The following is a 22,324-nucleotide window of genomic DNA, read 5'->3' as shown; positions in this document are numbered from 1 at the left end:
ATACCTGGCTAATATTACCTGGCCACCTGACACAGAGCCCTAAAAGAATGAAGATGACTGTGAAGTGAGAGGCCCCTGCTTACACAAAAAGAATGCTGGGAATCTGAGCATCCTGCTGCTTTGATCTTATTCAGTTGTCTGCTTTGATATTGTACTTTGTGTCCTTCTTGTGCATAGTTTGACATGCATTCCTTGACTGTTGTTTTGCCATGGAACTGACTTAACTTCTTGGTTGTTCAACTTTTTATTTTCTTTTTTTATTTCTCACAAAAGAAAGAAATCTCTAGTGGAGAAAATTTTAAGCATACAGATAAACAGTATAATAAAAATCATTTGTAATGCTGCCACCTAGAGAAAATACTATGAACAGCATTGACATATTTTTTACTTTAGTATACATAGCTATACTTTTTTTCTATATAGAACTCTTTTATAACTTACTTTTTCTCAGGTAACAATATGCCTTGAAGATCTTCTGCTGCCATTAAATATATTTTACAATGTTTTTAACATCTGTGCATTTTTTTCATTATGTGGAATACCACATCATGTTAAACTCCTTCTCTCTTTTTATAATTTTTCACCATCATAAACAAGTATTTGATAGCATTTCAGTAGGTAAATTCATTATTGCCTTAGAAAAGAATCCTATGAATAAAATTGTTGGGTCGATGGGAGGTAATGGAGCTTTCCAAAGGTTAATTGACAGCTTGCCTTCCCATCTACCTGATATGAAAGAATGATATTGGCCTCAGAATCTGGATTTGTTGTTATCTAATTTTCAGAATCCTAACCAAAGGACTTAGATCCTATGAGGCTTCATCTCCTGTTCTGGACTCTGAGGTGTAAGACCTAAAAACTTGTGTCTGTAATATTAACTCCCAACAGACATATTGTAGGTGTTTAAATACAAATCAACAGTCAAGCCAGTTGCTGTGGATATTTATTTATGTGGGGGAGGAAGGCATAGAAACACATCCTTAGAAGCTGTGCCATGGTCTTACTGATCTAAATATATTAAAAGTACATCTAAGAAAGAGCTGCCCAAGGTCATACAATGAGTCAGCAATGAAATCCCAAATAGAACTTTCATTTCCTTAACTTCTCTCTCCCAGTATAAAAAGTACTAATGAACAGGTCAGGAGAAAGCATTTGTAAATTAACCTGTAAGGTCCTTTATACCTTGAAATGCTCCAGAATTTCAAGAGAGTTACTAGACATTTACATCAGATAAAACAAATCTCAACTGCTAATGGATGTTGATAGATTCTTTACAAGATAAAATCTTAAATGGCTGTAATGAAGAAAGAGCAACAGGTGCTATAGGGAGATGAGAATGAGACTCAAAGGAATCTGTGTGTACCTCTTGCCTGGGAAGGGATAAGTAGGGTGGAGGAGTAATGGCCTGAATCCAGCATGGCAACTAAGGAAAACACAACCAAAAGGGCTTCTCAGGACATTAATCCTGGAGTAAAGGTGGGGGTCTTAACTTTCATTCTGAATGAACCATAGACCTTTCCTCCTCAGCTTGGTGGTATGGATCTGCACTGTTACTTCAGGGCCTGTGGCATGGTGACCTTCAGGAGTCCTAGAATGTATTAGTCTGTTCTCATGCTACTAAAAAAGACATACCTGAGACTGGGTAATTTATAAAGGAAAGAGGTTTAATGGACTTAGTTCCACATGGCTGGGGAGGCCTCACAATCATGGCAGAAGGCAAAGGAGAAGCAAAGGCAAGTCTTGCATGGTGGCAGGCAAGAGAGCTTGTGCAGGGGAACTTCCATTTATAAAACCATCAGATCTCATGAGACTTGTTCACTACCAAGAGAACGGTATGGGGGAAACTGCCTCCATGATTCAATGATCTCCACCTGGCCCCGCCTTTGACACATGGGGATTATTACAATTCAAGGTGAGTTTTGGTTGGGGACATAGCCAAACCATTTCAATGTCCCTAGGACTGGAACTCAAGTCTTCTGATTCCCACTTAGTACTGGTTCTACTACTTGGAAGAAATAACAGTAATTTTACAAGGTTTTTCAGAGATATGCAAAAACTTCTGGGTAACTAAAGCTTGGGCTGTCTTACGGGTGGATTACACAAAGTAAAATAGAAAGAAAACAAAAAAATCTTTGAGCTTGAGAGTAGAGCTCACCCATCTAGTACTGTCTTTATAGATGAGAAAACTGAGGCTCAGCAATCTATGGGGATACAGATAACCAATACACACAGGGGCCAAGAATTCAGACTCTCTGATGCCCAGCATGATGCAAAGTGATCCAGATACATTTTTTGTTTCATTTATTCTTTCCATGATCATCTTGAAGCTTTTGTCTCATGGTTTGTGAATCCAATATCAGTAACATCAGCATGTAATAAGACTTTATTTACATGTGGTACTAAACTCTGTGGAGCAAAATAGACAAAGTGCTTGCCCTACAAGAATTTCCTAAGGCAGAGAGACATGATAGAGATAGACAGAAATGACCTATAGACCACTGAACAAACAAAGCAAATATATAAATTACATAATTTTTACCATGTGAGATGGTGAATGAAGAGATGCTCACAGTCTGTTGCTTGAAGAGAAGATCTGTCTTCATAACCCTGTGATCTATAGTAGTTATATTGGAAAGAAAAAAAAAACAAGAGTGCTTCACCTGGCATACCTAGCATTAGAGTGGAGTTTCTTTGGTATATCGTTGATGACTATCTTCCATGATTTTTTTTCTTTTGCATATTCTGTGATGATCTGCAAAGGGCTTTTCCCTCTTTGAATGGGAACTAATGATCACGTGTTCTTAGTCATATTTTTTTATTAGCCTGTTTTTCCTTCTAGATGGGCCTTGAAGATGGTAAAGGAACTTATAAAATTCCCAATTTTTAAAACTATATAGTATGAACTGTGGTGAACAGTGAGACTAGGATATAAATTCTTTGCTCTCAAAGACCAGATAAAGACAAATCACAGGTGAACCTCCTCTCTTCTGTGCTGATAAAAGGCACCTTGATCAGGTATCTTATAAATACCTGTCTTAGTCTTTTGCTTCAAGACCAGTACTAATAGTAGTATTAAGATAGTATTGCTTTTCTAAAACTATCATATATGTAATGTGAAATAAAACGAAAAGTAAGTATGGGATCTTCTAATTCCATCACCACAAAATTTTGGGGTGGAAGAAAGAAATACAAATATACTGTAGAAGATATTAGGTAAAACCCTGTATTCCTGAATTTGAATTGGATATATCAGTTATGAACTCACAGGTGTTTTATTTTTCAATACATGTTTTTCCTAGCTCTATTAATTAAAAAAGCCTAGAAACAGTGACCAATTCAGTAATAATGAACAGCCCTATTGCCTTGGTGGTCGTCTGGAAAAACTTTTCCCATTAAAGGAAACCATGTCTTCTTAGAAAAATATCTGGTTTTACATCACATACAAGATGAACAAATAAGCTATCAGATAAGACTACTATTATAGAATAGTCAACTTGAAGCTAGATTGAAGAAGATCCCACTGGCCAAAGATGGGCAACTGAACTTCAATAAGGTTAAGAACTGCAGTGAATCAAAAGTGGATCATATGTGTTTAAATCCATGAGTATGCAGTCATATCAAGTAAGGCAACCTGTTGATTATCTTCTGAATATGACAGAACCAATTCATTTCCTCAAAAACTAGGTAAAGAAAATTAAAGAATCAAATATTTGTCTTTACTTTCCTTTATGAATTTTACCTCTGTGTTCAAATAGTTGATAAAGGGAAGCACCTTCTATTGAAGTTATTCTAACTAATAAATGAAAACAAAATGATAGAATATCATCATGCTGGAGGCAGTACCAAGATGGCCAAATAGGAGCAGTTCCAGTCTACAGCTCCCAGTGTGAGTGACGCAGAAGATGGGTGATTTCTGCATTTCCAACTGAGGTACCGGGTTCATCTTACTGGGGAGTTTTGGATAGTGGGTGCAGTCCACGGAGTGTGAGCTGAAGCAGGGCAGGGCGTCACCTCACCCGGGAAGCATAGCTGAACAAAAGGCAGCAGAAACTTCTGCAGACTTAAACGTCCCTATCTGACAGCTTTGAAGAGAGTAGTGGTTCTCCCAACATGGAGTTTGAGATCTGAGAACAGACAGACTGCCTCCTCAAGTGGGTCCCTGACCCCCAAGTAGCCTAACTGGGAGACATCTCCCAGAAGGGACCGACTGACACCTCATAAAGCTGGGTGCCCCTCTTAGATGAAGCTTCCAGAGGAAGGATCAGGCAGCAACATTGGCCATTCTGCAATATTTGCTGTTCTGCATCCTCCATTGGTGATACCCAGGCAAACAGAGTCTGGAGTGGACCTCCAGCAAACTCCAACAGACCTGCAGCTGAGGGTCCTGACTGTTAGAAGGAAAACTAACAGAAGGGACATCCACACCAAAACCCCATCTGTACATCACCATCATCAAAGACCAAAGGTAGATAAAACCACAAAGATGGGGAGAAACCAGAGCAGAAAAGCTGAAAATTCTAAAAATCAGAGCGCCTCTTCTCCTCCAAAGGAACACAGCTCCTTGCCAGCAATGGAACAAAGCTGGATGGAGAATGATTTTGACAAGTTCAGAGAAGAAGGCTTCAGACAATCGGTAGTAATAAACTTCTCCGAGCTAAAGGAGGATGTTCGAACCCATCACAAAGAAGCTAAACACCTTGAAAAAAGATTGAACAAATAGCTAACTAGAATAAACAGCATCGAGAAGACCTTAAGTGACCTGATGGAGCTGAAAACCATGGCATGAGAACTACATGATGCATGCACAAGCTTTAGTAGCTGATTTGATCAAATGGAAGAAAGGGTACCAGTGATTGAAGATCAAGTGATTGAAATGAAGCAAGGAGAGAAGTTTAGAGAAAAAAGAGTAAAAAGAAATGAATAAAGCCTCCAAGAAATATAGTACTATGTGAAAAGACCAAATCTACATCGATTGGTGTACCTGAAAGTGATGGGGAGAATGGAACCAAGTTGGAAAACACTCTTCAGGATATTATCCAGGAGAACTTCCCCAACCTAGCGTGGCAGGCTAACATTCAAATTCAGGAAATACAGAGAATGCCACAAAGATACTCCTCGAGAAGAGCAACTCCAAGACACGTAATTGTCAGATTCACCAAAGTTGAAATGAAGGAAAAAATGTTAAGGGCAGTCAGAGATAAAGGTTGGGTTACCCACAAAGGGAAGCCCATCAGACTAATAGCAGATCTCTCAGCAGAAACTCTCCAAGCCAGAAGAGAGTGGGAGCCAATATTCAACATTCCTTTTTTTTTTTTTTTTTTGAGACGAAGTCTTGCTCTGTCGTCTGGGCTGGAGTGCAGTGGCCGGATCTCAGCTCACTGCAAGCTCCGCCTCCCGGGTTCACACCATTCTCCTACCTCAGCCTCCAGAGTAGCTGGGACTACAAGCGCCCGCCTCGTCCGGCTAGCTTTTTGTATTTTTTAAGTAGAGATGGGGTTTCACCGTGTTAGCTAGGACGGTCTCGATCTCCTGACCTCGTGATCCGCCCGTCTTGGCCTCCCAAAGTGCTGGGATTACAGGCTTGAGCCACCGGGCCCGACCCAACATTCTTAAAGAAAAGAATTTTCAACCCAGAATTTCATATCCAGCCAAACTAAGCTTCATAAGTGAAGGAGAAATAAAATCTTCTACAGAAAAACAAATATTGAGAGATTTTGTCACCACCAAGCCTGCCTCACAAGAGCTCCTGAAGGAAGCACTAAACATGGAAAGGAATAACCAGTACCAGCCACTGCAAAAACATGCCAAATTGTAAAGACCATCAATGCTAGGAAGAAACTGCGTCAACTAACAATCAAAATAACCAGCTAACATCATAATGACAGGATCAAATTCACACATAACTATATTAACCTTAAATGTAAATGGGCTAAATGTTCCAATTAAAAGACACAGACGCAAATTCCATAAAGTATCAAGACCCATCAGTGTGCTGTATTCAGGAGACCCATCTCACATGCAGAGACACACATAGGCTCAAAATAAAGGGATGGAGGAAGATCTGCCAAGCAAATGGAAAACAAAAAAAGGCAGGGGTAGCAATCCTAGTCTCTGATAAAACAGACTTTAAACCAACAAAGATCAAAAGAGACAAAGAAGACCATTACATAATGGTAAAGGGATCAATTCAACAAGAAGAACTAACTATCCTAAATATATATGCACCCAATACAGGAGCCCCCAGATTCATAAAGCAAGTTCTTAGAGACTTACAAAGAGACTTAGACTCCCACACAATAATAATGGGAGACTTTAACACCCCACTGTCAACGTTAGACAGATCAATGAGACAGAAAGTTAACAAGGATATCCAGGAATTGAACTCAGCTCTACACCAAGCAGACCTAAGAGACATCTACAGAACTCTCCACCCCAAATCAACAGAATATACATTCTTCTCAACACCACATTGCACATATTCCAAAATTGACCACATAGTCGGAAGTAAAGCACTCCTCAGCAAATGTAAAAGAACAGAAATTATAACAAACTGTCTCTCAGACCACAGTGCAATCAAACTAGAACTCAGGACTAAGAAACTCACTCAAAACCACTCAACTACATGGAAACTGAACAACCTGCTCTTGAATGACTACTGAGTACATAACGAAATGAAGGCAGAAATAAAGATGTTCTTTGAAACCAATGAGAACAAAGACACAACGCACCAGAATCTCTGGGACACATTTAAAGCAGTGTGTAGAGGGAAATTTATAGCACTAAATGCCCACAAGAGAAAGCAGGAAAGATCTAAAATTGATACCCTAACATCACAATTAAAAGAACTAGAGAAGCAAGAGCAAACATATTCAAAAGCTAGCAGAAGGCAAGAAATAACTAAGATCAGAGCAGAACTGAAGGAGATAGAGACCCAAAAAAACCCCTCAAAAAAATCAATGAATCCAGGAGCTGTTTTTTTGAAAAGATCAACAAAATTGATAGACCACTAGCGAGACTAATAAAGAAGAAAAGAGAGAAGAATGAAATAGACACAATAAAAAATGATAAAGGGGATATCACCATCAATCCCACAGAAATACAAACTACCATCAGAGATGTAAACACCTCTATGCAAATAAACTCGAAAATCTAGAAGACATGGACACAGACACCCTCCCAAGACTAAACCAGGAAGAAGTTGAATCCCTGAGTCGACCAATAACAGGCTCTGACATTGAAGCAGTAACTAATAGCCTACCAAGCAAAAAAAGTCCAGGACCAGACAGATTCACAGCCGAATTCTACCAGAGGTACAAAGGGAAGCTGGTACCATTCCTTCTGAAACTATTCCAATCAATAGAAAAAGAGGGAATCCTCCCTAACTCATTTTATGGGGCCAGCATCATCCTGATACCAAAGCCTGGCAGAGACACAACAAAAAAAGAGAATTTTAGACCAATATCCCTGATGAACATCAGTGCAGAAATCCTCAATAAAATACTGGCAAACCAAATCCAGCAGCACATCATAAAGCTTATTCACCACAATCAAGTGGGCTTCATCCCTGGGATGCAAGACTGGTTCAACATATGCAAATTAATAAATGTAATCCATCATATAAACAGAACCAAAGACAAAAACCACATGATTATCTCAATAGATGCAGAAAAGGCCTTCAACTAAATTCAACAGCCCTTCATACTAAAAACTCTTAATAAACTAGGTATTGATGGGATGTATCTCAAAACAATAAGAGCTTTTGTGACAAACCCACAGCCAATATCATACTGAATGGGCAAAAGCTGGAAGCATTCCCTTTGAAAACTGGCACAAGACAGGGATGCCCTCTCTTGCCACTCCTCTTCAACATCGTGTTGGAAGTTCTGGCCAGGGCAATCAAGCAGGAGAAGGAAATAAAGGGTATTCAGTTAGGAAAAGAGGAAGTCAAATTGTCCTTGTTTGCAGATGACATGATTGTATATTTAGAAAACCCCATCGTCTCAGCCCAAAATCTCCTTAAGCTGATAAGCAACTTCAGCAAAGTCTCAGGATACAAAATCAATGTGCAAAAATCACAAGCATTCCTATATACCAATAACAGACAAACAGAGAGCCAAATCTTGAGTGACTCCCATTCACAATAGCTTCAAAGAGAATAAAATACCTAGGAATCCAACTTACAAGGGATATGAAGGACCTTGTCAAGGAGAGCTACAAACTACTGCTCAAGGAAATAAAAGAGGACACAAACAAATGGAAGAACATTCCATGCTCATGGATAGGAAGAATCAATATCGTGAAAATGGCTATACTGCCCAAGGTAATTTATAGATTCAATGCCATCCCCATCACACTACCAATGTCTTTCTTCACAGAATTGGAAAAGACTACTTTAAAGTTCATATGGAACCAAAAAAGAGCCCGCATTGCCAAAACAATCCTAAGCCAAAAGAACAAAGCTGGAGGCATCACGCTACCTGACTTCAAACTATACTACAAGGCTACAGTAACCAAAACAGCATGGTGCTGGTACAAAAACAGAGATATAGACCAATGGAAGAGAACAGAGCCCTCAGAAATAATACCACACATCTACAACCATCTGATCTTTGACAAACCTGACAAAAACAAGCAATGGGGAAAGGATTCCCTATTTAATAAATGGTGCTGGGAAAACTGGCAAGCCATAAGTAGAAAGCTGAAACTGGATCCCTTCCTTACACCTTATACAAAAATTAATTCAAGATGGATTAAAGACTTAAATGTTAGACCTAGAACCATAAAAACCCTAGAAGAAAACCAAGGCAATACCATTCAGGACATAGGCATGGGCAAGGACTTCATGACTAAAACACCAAAACCAATGGCAGCAAAAGCCAAAACTGACAAATGGGATATAATTAAATTAAAGAGCTTCTGCACAGCACAAGAAACTACCATCAGAGTGAACAGACAACCTACAGAATGGGAGAAAATTTTTACAATCTACCCATCTGACAAAGGGCTAATATCCAGAATCTACAAAGAACTTAAACAAATTTACAAGAAAAAAATCAAAAAACCCCATCAAACAGTGGGCAAAGGATATGAACAAACACTTCTCAAAAGAAGTCATTTATGCAGCCAACAGACACATGAAAAAAATGCTCATCATCACTGGCCATCAGAGAAATGCAAGTCAAAACCACAATGAGATACCATCTCACACCAGTTAGAATGGTGATCATTAAAAAGTCAGGAAACAACAGTTGCTAGGGAGGATGTGGAGAAACAGGAACACTTTTACACTGTTGATGGGAGTGTAAACTAGTTCAACCATTGTGGAAGACAGTGTGGCAATTTCTCAAGGATCTAGAACTGGAAATACCATTTGACCCAGCCATCCCATTACTGGGTATATACCCAAAGGATTATAAATCATGCTGCTATAAAGACACATGCACACGTATGTTTATTGTGGCACTATTCCCAACAGCAAAGACTTGGAACCAACCCAAATGTCCATCGGTGATAGACTAGATTAAGAAAATGTGGCACATATACACCATGGAATACTATGCAGCCATGAAAAAGGATGAGTTCATGTCCTTTGTAGGAACATGAATGAAGCTGGAAACCATCATTCTGAGCAAACTATTACAAGGACAGAAAACCAAACACCGCATATTCTCACTCATAGGTGGGAATTGAACAATGAGAACACTTGGACACAGGGTGGGGAACATCACACACTGGGGCCTGTCGTGGGGGGGGGAGGTGAGGGGTGAGGGATAGCATCAGGAGATATATCTAATGTAAATGACGAGTTAATGGGTGCAGCACACCAACATGGCACATGTATGCATATATAACAAGCCTGCACATTGTGCACATGTACCATAGAACTTAAAGTACAATTTTAAAAGAAAGAATATCATCATGCTACAACCCCCAGTACATTAACAGATCTAGGCACCACTGTCCATCAATTACCAAAATAATTATATCACCAACTATCGGAAAATGAGCAAAAGTCGAAGTTGAATACCTCTCTCTCTCTCTCTCTTTTTTTTTTTTGTTTTGAGACAGGGTCGGGTTCTGTCGCCCAGGCTAGAGTTAAGTGGAGTTACTCTAGAGTTGCAGTGATCTCAGCTCACTGCAACCTCCACCTCCCAGGGTCAAGCCATCCTCCCACCTCAGCTTCCTGAATAGCTGAGACCCCAGGCACACACCTCTATGTCTGTATTTTTTTAATACAAAAAATTTTTGTATTTTTTGTAGAGATGGCATCTCACTTTGTTACCCAGACTGGTCTCAAACTCCTGAGCCAGGCGATCCGCCGGCCTCAGCCTCCCAAAGTGCTAGGATTACAGGTGTGAGCCACCATGCCTAGCCATGAAGTTAAATACTCCTCCTGATTTAAAAAACAAAAAAACAAATACACACACACACACACACACACACACACACACACACACACTGTGGTACTTACTGTTTTGTCAAATAAATTGAAGCTGAGATGAATCAGGCCTCAGGATCCAGATACCAGTTTGTAGAAAGTAAAGAAAACAGAAGAACCAGCAGGCTGGACTGCTTCATGTGGCTTCAATCAGCAAATCCAGATTGTGGAAAACTCTGCAGGTCTAATGCCCCGAGTTCTTCAGCAGATAAATTGTACAAAAAAGAAATACAGATAGAAAAAGAGATTAAAAGAGACTTAAGCTGGGTGTGGTAAAACGTGCCTATGGTCCAACTGCTTGGAAGGCTAAAGTGGGCGCATCATTTGAGACTAGCCTAGGCCAAACAGCAAGAGCCTGTTTCAAAAAAAAAAAAAAAAAAAAAAAATGGAGAAGAGACTTAAAAGACATATCAAGATAAAAACTGGGCAAAAGTAAATTTTTATATCCAGGTACTCTTGTGAGGGAATGATTGCTATGCAAATCAGGATAGTGGTCACTTTTGGAGGGATTAAGCCTCTGTGATGGAAAGGGGACAGATGGAAGCAGTTCTGGGGTGAGGGTGGCTGGTAAAGTTCTAAATTTTGACCTGGGTGGTTGTTACAAGAGTGTTTTCCTTATAATAATTTACTAAGCCATATATATAAATATATAGTATACATATAAATACATATTTACATATATACATATATATTACATACATTTATGAAATATATTTATTTGTGTGAGACAGTCATCTGTTTCATTTTATAATAAATTGTAAAAAAAGCAAAAGAGAAGGCATGTGAGAAAAATCCACAAACCTGATGCTGCCCTAGAGATTATTACAGCACTATCAGTACTGGGTAAATAAAGTTATGAAATGTTATTTTCTGGTGCACAAAGAATATAAATTGTACTGTAGATATATCTGTGTATTATCAGTGGAGGGCTACCTTTCAAGTGCTGAGAGGTTTTGTTTTTGCAGTGCATAGCAGCAGGCTTGCACGTAGTTCCCACTTCAGCGTCAGTCAGCCTAGACAGATGACCCATTTCTGGCTCCGTGTTTTTCAACGTGTGGTGCATAGAACACCAGCATGATGGCCACCACATGCTTAAGAAAATGCAGATTCTTTGGCCCTAGCTATCTTCAAAAGGAGTAGCCCAGGAATATGCATGGTTAACAAGCACACTGCAAGGTAAGAAACACCACTGGCTTCTCTATTAATTTCTACCTGAAACACTGCTAAAAAAATCACTTCTATGAGGATATCTTGGGGAAGGTAGAGATATTGTGAACAATTTCCAGAAGAGCTGTTGAGAGTCAAGACCATAGCCATGATTTTTTTAGTGAATGAACTCAGATTTTGAACCTGTATTGTGTCATTGTAGAATACTAAATACAAGAGTGACTAAGCAGTAGCTTGCTTAGAAAAACAATTTCTCCAGTGTACAATAGCAATGGTCAGTTTTCCTCCAAACTTTTTGTTTAGGGTTTATTCCCGGTCAAATAAGTCAGAGCCTAGAATTAGGTATTTAAAGTGATAGCTCAATCAATGAATCCTCTGAAGCTTTTTAATAACAATTTTATGCAAAAAATTTTCAAATCATGGAAAGAAAAGCAATCTACATTTGTATATGGCCAGGTATATCCTGACAGAACTTCTAATTGGTCCTTTCTCAGTTGAAGGCAGAGGAGACTTTCAGAGACGTGAAGGCAGAAGTGTGAACCCTTCCAAGACTATATTCTGCATCTTCATCCTCCCCTATCATCTCTCTGCTCGCTTTTTCAGACCCTCTCCTAATCAAAGCATGAGGTGACCCAGTGTCAGTGACTACTGATGTGACTTGCTGAGTGAGTGCCAATTAGTGTAAATATACTTCAGAAAGAAAGTTAAGCTACTGTTTGCTTTTTAGGGGTTTACCTCTAATTTGTAAAATATAGTATTTTATCCAATTGAATTCAGTTTCACAAACATCCTTTGCATTTGTATGGCAGTGTCCTAACAGTGTGGCATTATAGATAACTAAGACAAATAAGACACATTTCCTGCTTCTAGAAAGATACAGTCTAGTTAGGGAGATGGATGAGTAACAGCCAATAATAGCAAATCATTTCCACATAAATTAGCTCCTTTTAGTCATCACACTCACATTTTTAGCACTAAAAAGGATAACTACTGTTTATAAAGTTCTTCAAACTTTGGAGAGAAGTTCTGTGATGATCATAAAAAGTCTCAGCATCATTCCCACTGCGCTCCATTATAGTCATTCTTTTTTATTATTATTATTTTTTAAATTGTGAGACAGGGTCTCACTCTATTGCCCAAGCTAGAGTACAGTGGTGTGATCATGACTCACTGTAGCCTTGACCTCCCGGGCTCAAGTGATCTTCCCACCTCAGCCTCCCAAGTAGCTGGGACTACAGGTGCCTGCCATCAGGTCTGGATAATTTTTTTATTTTTATTTTTTTGAGACAGTCTTGCTCTGTTGCCCAGGCTGGAGTGCAGTGGCGAAATCTCGGCTCACTGCAACCTCTGCTTCCCAGGGTCAAGTGATCCTCCTGCCTAAGCCTCAGAGTAGCTGGGATGATAGGCGCCTGCCACCATGCCCCACTAATTTTTGTATTTTTAGTAGAGACGTCATTTCACCACATTGCCCAGGCTGGTCTCAAACTCATGACCTCAAGTGATCTGCCCACCTCAGCCTCCCAAAGTGCTGGGATTACAGGTGTAAGCCACAGCGCCCCACCCAGACTCAGATAAATTTTGTATCTTTTGTAGAGATGGGGTTTTGCCATGTTGCCCAGGCTGGTCTCAAACTCCTGGACTCAGGGATCCTTCCACCTTGGCCTCCCAAAGTGATGGGATTGAAGGTGTGAGCCACCATGTTCAGCCCATTATAATTATTCTTCATATGACAAAAGAAGAAACTAGGCCTATTAGAAAAGTGTATTTGCTAGAGGAAGAGTAAAGAAGAGGTAGTCTAGTTTGTGTTTTTTTACATAGTATTTTTGTAACCAGTTTAGATTCACAGCAAAATTAAGAGGCAGGCACAGAGGTAGCCCTTATATCCCCTGTCCCCACACATGCATAGCTTTCCACATTATCAGCACTCCCCACCAGGGTGCTACATTTGTTACAATTGATGAACCTACATTGGCACATCATTATCACCCCAATTCCATAGTGTACATTGGGTTCACTCTGTCTTGTACATTCTACAGATTTTGAGGAATATTAAATTATGTGTATCCACCTTTATAGTATGTAGAATAGTTTCACTGCCATAAACATCCTCTTCTCTTCTTAGTCTTCCCTCCTTGCCCCCAAACGGTCTGGTAGCCACTGCTTTGCCTTTTCCAGAATGTCATATAAATGGAATAATACAGTTTGTAGCCTTTTCAGATTGACTTCTCTCACTTAGTAATATACATTTAAGGTTTCTCATGTCTTTTCATAGCTTGATAGCTTACTTCTTTTTAGCACTAATATTCTATTGTCTAGATATACCAAAGTTTATTCATTCACCTACCAAACTCCTTGGTTGCTTCCAAATTTTGGCAATTATGAATAAAGCTGCTATAAACATCTGTGTGCAGGTTTTTGTTTGGATATGAGTTTTCAACTCCCTTGGGTAAAAACCAAGGAGTGTGATTGCTGGATTTTATGGTGAGAATATGTAAGAAACCATCAAACTGCATTCCCACTGCAGTGAATGAGAGTTTCTGTTACTCCACATCCTCACCAGCATTTAGTGTTGTCAGTATTCTGAATTTTGGCCATTCTAACGATTATATAATGATATCTCATTGTTTTAATGGTATCTCGTTGTTTTAATTTGCATTTCCCTGGTGACTTATGATATGGAACCATTTTTTCATATTCTTATTTGTCATCTGTTTATTTTCTTTGGTGAGGCATCTGTTAAGGTCTTTGGACTGTTTTTTAATTGAGTTGTTTGTTTTTGTTGAACTTTAAGACTTCTTTATATATTTTGAATAATAATCCTTCATAAGTCTTTTGCAAATATTTTCTTCCAGTCTGTGGCTTGTCTTTTCATTCTTTTAATGATGTCTTTCACAGAGCATAAATGTTTAATTTTAATGAAGTCAGCTTATTAATTCTTTCATAGGTTGTGCCTTTGGCATTGTATCTGTTAACAAAAAGTCATTGCCAAACTCAAGGTGATCTAGATTTTCTTCTATGATATCTTATAGGATTTTATAGTTTTGCATTTTATCCTTAGGTCTGTGATATATTTTGAGTTAGTTTTTGTTAAGGGTGTAAGGTCTATGTCTAGGATTATCATTATTATTATTATTTGCTTGTAGATGTCCAATTCCAGCACCATTTGTTGAAAAGACTGTCTTTTCTCTATTGTGTTGCCTTTGCTCCTTTGTCGAAGATCAGTTAACTATTACTTATGTGGGTCTACCTCTAGGCTGTCTATTCTGTTCATTGATCTGTTTGTCTATTCTTTTGCCAATATAACATTGTCTTGATTACTGTAGCTTTGTAGTAAATCTTGAAGTTGGGTAATGTCAGTCCCCCTGTTTTGTTCTTTTTAAATATTGTTTTGGATATTCTGGGTCTTTTTCCTCTTCACATAAACTGTATTATTATTATTATTATTATTATTACTATTTGGACAGAGTCTTGCTCTGTCCCCCAGGCTGGAGTGCAATGGCACCATCTCAGCTCACTGCAACCTCTGCCTCTTGGGTTCAAGCGATTCTCCTGCCTCAGCTTCCCAGGTAGCTGGGATTACAGGCATGCACCACTGCTCCCAGCTAATTTTTGTATTTTTAGTAGGGATGGGGTTTCACCATGTTGGCCAGGCTAGTCTCAAACTCCTGACCTCAGGTGATCCTGCCTTGGCCTCCCAGAGTGCTAGGATTACAGGTGTAAGCCATCACACCCGGCCTCTTCACATCAACTTTAGAATCAGTTTGTTATCTATAAAATAACTTGCTAGGTTTTTGATTGAGTTGAAGCTATACGTCAAGTTGGGAAGAACTAACATCTTGACAATATTGAATCTTCCTATCCAGGAACATGGAATACCACTGCATTTATTTACTTCTTTGATTTCTTTCATTAGAGTTTGTAGTTTTCATGTAGATCTCATACATGTTTTTAGATTTATACCTAAGATTTCATTTGGGGAATGCTAGTATAAATGATATTGTGTTTTTTATTTCAAATTCCAGTTGTTCATTGCTGGTATATAGGAAAACAATTGACTTTTGTATATTCACCTCATATTCTGCAACCTTGCTGTGATTGCTTATTAGTTCCAGGAGTCTACTTTTTTTTTTTTTTTTTCCATTCTGTCAGATTTTCTACATAGATGATCATGTCATCTTTGAACAAGACAGTTTTATTTCTTCCTTCCAAATCTATGCCTTTTCTTTCCTCTTTTTATCTTATTGCAATAGTTAGGACTTCTAGTATGATGTTGTAAAGGAGTACCGAGAGGAGACATCCTTGCCTTGCTGTCAATCTTTGCAGGAAAGCTTCTAGTTTCTCACTGTTAAGTTTGCTGTTAGCTATAGGTTTTTTGTAGATATTCTTTATCAAGTTGAGAAAGTTCCCCTGTACTTCTCCTTTACTGAGAGGGATAGTTTACTTTTGGGGAAATAAAAATATTTTGCCATAGGGAAATCTGTCACTCTGTTTTTGGAGAAAGGACAGTTTTGATAGTCAACTGAAGATTACTTCGTACTCTGCAATAGGAACGTTTTTGTATAAAGTTGCAATTTCAATTTCTAAGGTTTACTTGTGAGTTTTATTGCAACTAACTGTGATATTTCCTTAATCTGTATTTTAAAATATAAAGTACATGTTTTAGGTCAGAATCTCTTTTTAGCTTTTTGTAATAAACACATACACATATGGTGAGCATATGGGTAAAGAAACTTTTTTTTTTTGGAGGCAGGTTCTTGCTTTAAGACAGGTTATTTTCTTGCTTTGGCCAGACTGGAGTGAAGTGGTGTGATCATGGTTCACTGCAACCTACACCTCGTGGGCTCAAGGCATTTTCCCACTTCAGCTTTCTGAATAGCGGGGACTATAGGTGTGTGCCACCACACTTGACTAATTTTTAAAATTTTTTGTAGTGATAGGGTCTCCTGTGTTGCCCAGGCTGGTCTAGAACTCCTGAGCCCAAGCAATTCTCCTGCCTTTTTTTTTTTTCTTTTTTTTTTTTTTTTTTTTTTTTTTTTTTTTTTTTTTTTTTTTTTTTTTTTTTTTAGGATTCCATTTGTGTGAGTTTTTGAAACTGAGGTGCCAAGTGTTGCTTCAGTACCTGGATGAGGATGTTGCTGGGAGGGCAGACTTCCTTCCAGATGCACATGGAGCCCTGGAGATTGGCAATTTGAGGCACCTTGGCAGAATGTTGATCCATGTACATTTGTAATTTTACAGGGAAACCTTTAAGATGTTTTGAGAATGGTGGAGAAGGGGTATGATGGCCTCATGATGAGGCAGCAAAGAGATTGCCTCCTACGGACAATTAGCAGGAGCTGAGAAGTCACACTCAAGAGTTATTACAGTAAGCAATCAGAGCAATCACAAGAAGGGTGCCTCATTTCTGTCCCTAGCTGGTGAAAACTGGACATACTGGTTAAATGTATAAGAGTTACTTTAACATCCCTGCATTTGTTTAGAAGAAATAAGATACAATGAAAAAGTATACAATAATATGTTTTACAAAAGGAAAACGTACCCCTCTCACATAAGCATACAACCCAATTTTAAAAAACAAAGAAAACAGAAAAACCAACTGACTCAGCCAACTAGAGTTTATTTGTAAACACTCAGGTCACCTTAGTGTTTGTATCAGCTGCTTCAGTAACCACAGAAGATTCCTTTCTCATTGACAGGAGACAGCAGCTGCGATTTTGAGACAGCAAGGTATCTGGAAGGTTGAGTGAAATGAGCAATTGGCAACATAATGTATTCAATGCATTTTGTTCTGTGAGTACTGAATGCCACAGGGCTATTGTGCTGTATGTGAATTAAACAAAGCAATGTAGAGGGTCAGTTTCCCACATTAGCACGGTAATATCTGTGGGAAAAAAATCTATGCAACTTTGAAGATATTGTTAACATTGTCATTTGCATTAATTCACTTTGAGATGGGCTCCAGATTAGCTTCATTTTCCTTTATACTTGCTAGAAAATAATATGGAAGCTACACAGAGTTACTATATAAAATTAGTGCTGATGATCACAGTGCCACCATGACTTTAAAGAGTTGTGCTTTTTGTAATTTCCAAGAATATGAAGGCAGTGTGTGATCCAAAATGAATTTTATGTGTATTTTACTGAGACTATAAACTGCTTTTCCTGTATTAGTTTAAAAATTATCATACAGCAGAATTGACTTTCTTTTTTGGTATACAGCTTAACCCATGTGTAGATTTGCATAACACCTCCACAATCTATACCAAACAGTTCCATCAGTCTGCAACACTCCCTTGTGCTATCAGTTTAGAATCATGCCCTCCCCATCCCCAGTCTCTAGTAGTCACTCATCTATTGTCTATCATTATAGTTTGTCTTATGAGAATGTTATTTATATAAATACAATTATACAGTGTGTAACATTTTGAGACTGGCTTCTTACACTTAGTGTAATGCCTTTGAGATTTATCCAAATTGTTACATGTATAGTGGTTCGCTTTTTAGAAAACTGCTGCATATTGTATAGGCATACCATAGTTTATCTGTTTACCCATTGAAGGACCACTTACCTATGATCAGTTTACCCATTGAAGGTTTTAGCGATGGTGGGTGGAACTACTTTTCATTTTTGTGTGTGTATAAGTTTTCATTTCTCTTGGATAAACACCCAGGAGTGGAATTGCTGGGTCATATGGTAATTGTATGCTTAATTTTATAAGAAACTGCTAACCTGTTTTCCAGAGTGATTGTACCGTTCTGAATTCCTGTAAGCAGCACAGGAGAGTTCCGGTTGTTCTAGAATTCCTTAGCAGTTGGTGCTGTCCGTAATTTTTTTATTCTAGGCATTCAAATGGGTGTAAACTGGTATCTTATTGTGGTTTTAATTTACATTTCCATCTTGGCTTATGTAGTTGAAGATTTTGTGTGTGCTTATTTGCCATCATTATATCTTCTTTGGTAGGTCAGCACTTGTGGGAAAGGTGTTTTTTTCCCCTTAGGGGTCCACCTGCTTCGGTGGGAATGGAGCCAATTTACCTTGCCCAGTTATGTAGGGAGTAAGATGTGAAAATCTAAGTTAACTGGCACCAATGATACCCTAGTGCCCTTTATATATTGTTTTCCCTGGATAGTTTCCTGGCAATCTTGACCCATGACCTGGTTCTGACTACATTCCTACATCTATTACAAAGGAGCCAAATCATGTATAAGAGGAAAAGATGGCATGTGCTTTGACATGATGCTTTCGTGGTGCGAAGACTCTATGTAACATTTTGTGTTGCAGGATGGTGTGGAGTAGATGAGAAATGTGTATATGGCTCTTCTGAGCTGCTAGCATAAAGGTTACCCAAGCCTTTTTCTCTCCTAGGTATGTAAGATATTCTGCATCTTTAGCATCAAAGTGAGATGCCAGAGACAGAGGCTAACAAATCTGACTTATGAATCAAGAGTATGAGGAAGTGGAGACTACTGCCAAGATAGTAGTTGAACAGTGATCACCATAGATACTGCCCATAGCATAGGCATACCCCATAGATGCTAGGAGGAGGGTCGTATTTGAGGAAAGGGTCACTGGAGGAGCTGGTGGCCTGGATGAGGTTGAAGCGCACCTGTAGTGGGAGACAGGAGTGAAAAAGTTGAACAAATAGAGGTCGGTGGCATAGAGGACTTTCTGATATTGTTACATAGGTGATGTGATGGTGAAGTCCACAGTAGAGCTAGGGTAGAGGCTTGTCCCAGTGGAATGGGTATGAAGGTCCTGGGAGCTGTGGAGTAAAGGAAATTTGAGACTACAGTGTTGGTTGGTTGGTTCATCAGTGTGAATATTGGCATTACCAAAGATAACGCCATGCTTGATATAGAGACAGTAAAATGTGAACCAGTTGCATTCTTCAATGTAGTGTAGAGGAGTAAAAGGGAAGAATGTAGGTAACAGCAACGAGGGAGGAAGACAGTAAGGTTTGTCAGACCAGGCACCTACTGGGGAAAAAAGGGTGTTAGAATGTGGGTGAAAGAGTAATGATCAGAAAGTACCAAAGTAGCAAAGAGGCATTGAGGCCAGCCTTCCCCCATCATCCGTACTATCGTCTCTCAGGTGAGGACTGGGAGAATGAGCAGCCTTCCCTGGGAGGGCAACAGGGGAAGTGGGACTCTTGTGCAGAATCAGGTTTGGGTGAGACCAGGAAGTAGATGGATTCTGTGAAGAAGTTAAGGAGTGTTTTTTACAACAGAATGGGGCAAAGTATAGAGAATTTGGAAGAACTCAGCAGTGGGAGGGAGGGAGTTTCTCAAAGTGGCACAGAACAGCACAGAAATGAACATGCTAAGAGGACAAAAGATACAGGCATTTGTTTTGGGGTAGTGGTCAAGAGGTGTGGGATAATACATGAAATAGACGCTCCAACCAGAAATCCCAGGCAATGTGGAATATCTGATGATAGCAATGAGAGCCCTGCTCTTCTGTGATGAGGCCAGCAGAGACAAGCCAATCTGGCTCTGATTGGTCCCCATGTACTGGCTAATGGGGTAATAGATTTTTTGCCCTAAATTTCTTTTGGACTGCATTACCTTGTGGGTGCCATTTGGGAGAACCTTACCCAATTAGTGCTTCAAAGTTCATCTAGTTTAAACTTTTATTCTGTTTCAAGTTATGATCACCAGTTTGTACCACTGTCACCAATTAGTTCTTGGGTTTCAAGAACTAATATTGGAGCACTCATTGGAATTGTACAACAATTAATATTCATAATTTAGCACAGCTTATCATTCTTCAATAGATTTTTTCCCTTGTACATTTTTAAATACAGATTATATATTTTCATTTTTCTTTTTAAAAAAGTAACTGAATTACATGAAATCAGAAGGTTGTGTTTCCAGCATAGAATGACTGTTTTGACACTGATGGTGGGGCTCAGAACTCTAATGCTATCTTCAAATTTTGGCCCTAACAAAAATCATAAATAAAAGCTCAATTTTAAAAAATCACTAATGTACAACTAAAAATGAGTAACTGAGCCCTTTTAGCTGACACCATCATTTTGATGCTTAATGGTCTCTTACATTGCCCAAGTAAATACTACCATTCATGCCACTCATTTCACGCTGCTGGCCTCTGACAGCACAGTGGAAATTTGGGAACTTGTAAGAACAAGTGACATGTCAGATACCAAACCTTCCTACCTAATAGTATGTGTCAAGGAGATTGAGACTGAGTTAGTAATGTTTTTGTTTAAAATGTCTGCATGAAACAAGACAAAATTGTATTTTGTCTTTTTTCATCTTTGGAATTTTTCTGGCTTTGTTTCATAAGAGTGATTCTGCTTGTAAAGTGTGGGTTGAAAATTTCGATATCCACTGTACATTTAGGCTGCGTGCAGTGGCTTACGCCTGTAATCCCGGCACTTTGGGAGGCTGAGGTGGGTGGATCACCTGAGGTCAAGAGTTCAAGACCAGCCTGGCCAATGTGGTGAAACCCCGTCTGTACTAAAAATACAAAAATTAGCTGGACATGGTGGCAGCCGCCTGTAAACTTAACTACTCAGGAGACTGAGGCAGAAGAATCACTTGAACCCGGGAGGTGGAGGTTGCAGTGAGCTGAGATCGCACCATTGCACTCCAGCCTGTGTGACAAGAGTGAAACTCCGTCTAAAAACAAAAACAAAAACAAAACAAAAACAGAAAGAAACCACTGAATTTAAATATTAAGTTGTATACTTGTGGGATAGTGACAATTGCCCCTTACATCAAATACCCTATAGTTCATTGAGAATGTCTGAGAGTGCCTTTGAAGCACACATTCTAGGTTATCTTTCTTCAAAGGTGTCTAGATGATGCTTCTAACCTGAAATATTGTGTGCCCAGTGTAGCTTAGTACTAGCAAATAAAACAGCCATTGGTTCCCTTCCAGAATACCCAACAAACAATAAAAAAGAGAACAGACAGTGAATTGGAGAGATGCACCTCTCACCTTGGCCGAACTTTCAATTTGGGCATCTGATGGAATAGTAGGATTTGTGTGGTTTAGAAAAAGATTAATTTACCTAAATGGTCAAAGGCCCAGTGCACAGGAATATGGCTTCCAACTGTGTATATGAACTAAAACAAAGGCCCCAGATATCCAGGGTGCTACGGTTGGCCCTGGTAATTGGTGTTAGGTAAGAGTGAACTTTTCTACCACCCTCACCTCCCTCCAGGATAAGGCAAAGTAGTCCTCACATATTTTGCTTTTCTTTACTGCAGGACATTTGTGAAGATATTTCTGATCATGTTGAGCAAATCCATGCCCTCCTTGAAACAGAGTTCTCCTTAAAGCTGCTGTCTTACTCTGTCAACGTGATAGTGGACATCCACGCAGTGCAGCTCCTCTGGCACCAGCTTCGAGTCTCAGTGCTGGTTCTGCGGGAGCGCATTCTGCAAGGTCTGCAGGACGCCAATGGCAACTACACTAGGCAGACGGACATTCTGCAAGCTTTCTCTGAAGAGACAAAGGAGGTGAGTGTTTTCCTTGAAGTTAAGCAATGCATTGCCAGGTGTGACCATTTGAGAATGTTTTCAGTGTAGAGATATAGGATAGGAATTCTTTGTAGGTAAATAAGCAGGCCCTGATGGGCTTTGAATCTAGGCATGGTGACTAGAAGCTAGGGCACTTCCAATATGAATGGGGCTTTAGACCAGAGTTAGCTCATACCTGGTAATTTGCACACATGCCATTCGTTGTTATTG

At 39.2% G+C, this 22,324-nt stretch overlaps 1 protein-coding gene across 7 annotated transcripts in view; it reads left to right on the top strand.

Annotated features, from left to right (window-relative positions):
- The window catches only part of AKAP6 (A-kinase anchoring protein 6), a 643,647-nt gene that overhangs the window by 306,374 nt on the left and 314,949 nt on the right, over window positions 1–22,324 (top strand). For 6 of the 7 annotated variants that reach the window (XM_021941105.2, XM_021941106.2, XM_021941109.2 and 3 more), the window contains one exon: window positions 21,842–22,093. In XM_021941105.2, the coding sequence (XP_021796797.2) occupies window positions 21,842–22,093 (252 nt within the window). Of the gene's footprint in view, window positions 1–16,717; window positions 17,396–21,841; window positions 22,094–22,324 lie in introns of those variants that run through there. The other variant, XM_009211372.4, reaches the window with a different exon arrangement.

Source organism: Papio anubis, chromosome 7 (genome assembly GCF_008728515.1).
Source record: "Papio anubis isolate 15944 chromosome 7, Panubis1.0, whole genome shotgun sequence".
NCBI lineage: Eukaryota > Metazoa > Chordata > Mammalia > Primates > Cercopithecidae > Papio > Papio anubis.
This window is presented reverse-complemented; position numbering and strand designations above follow the sequence as displayed.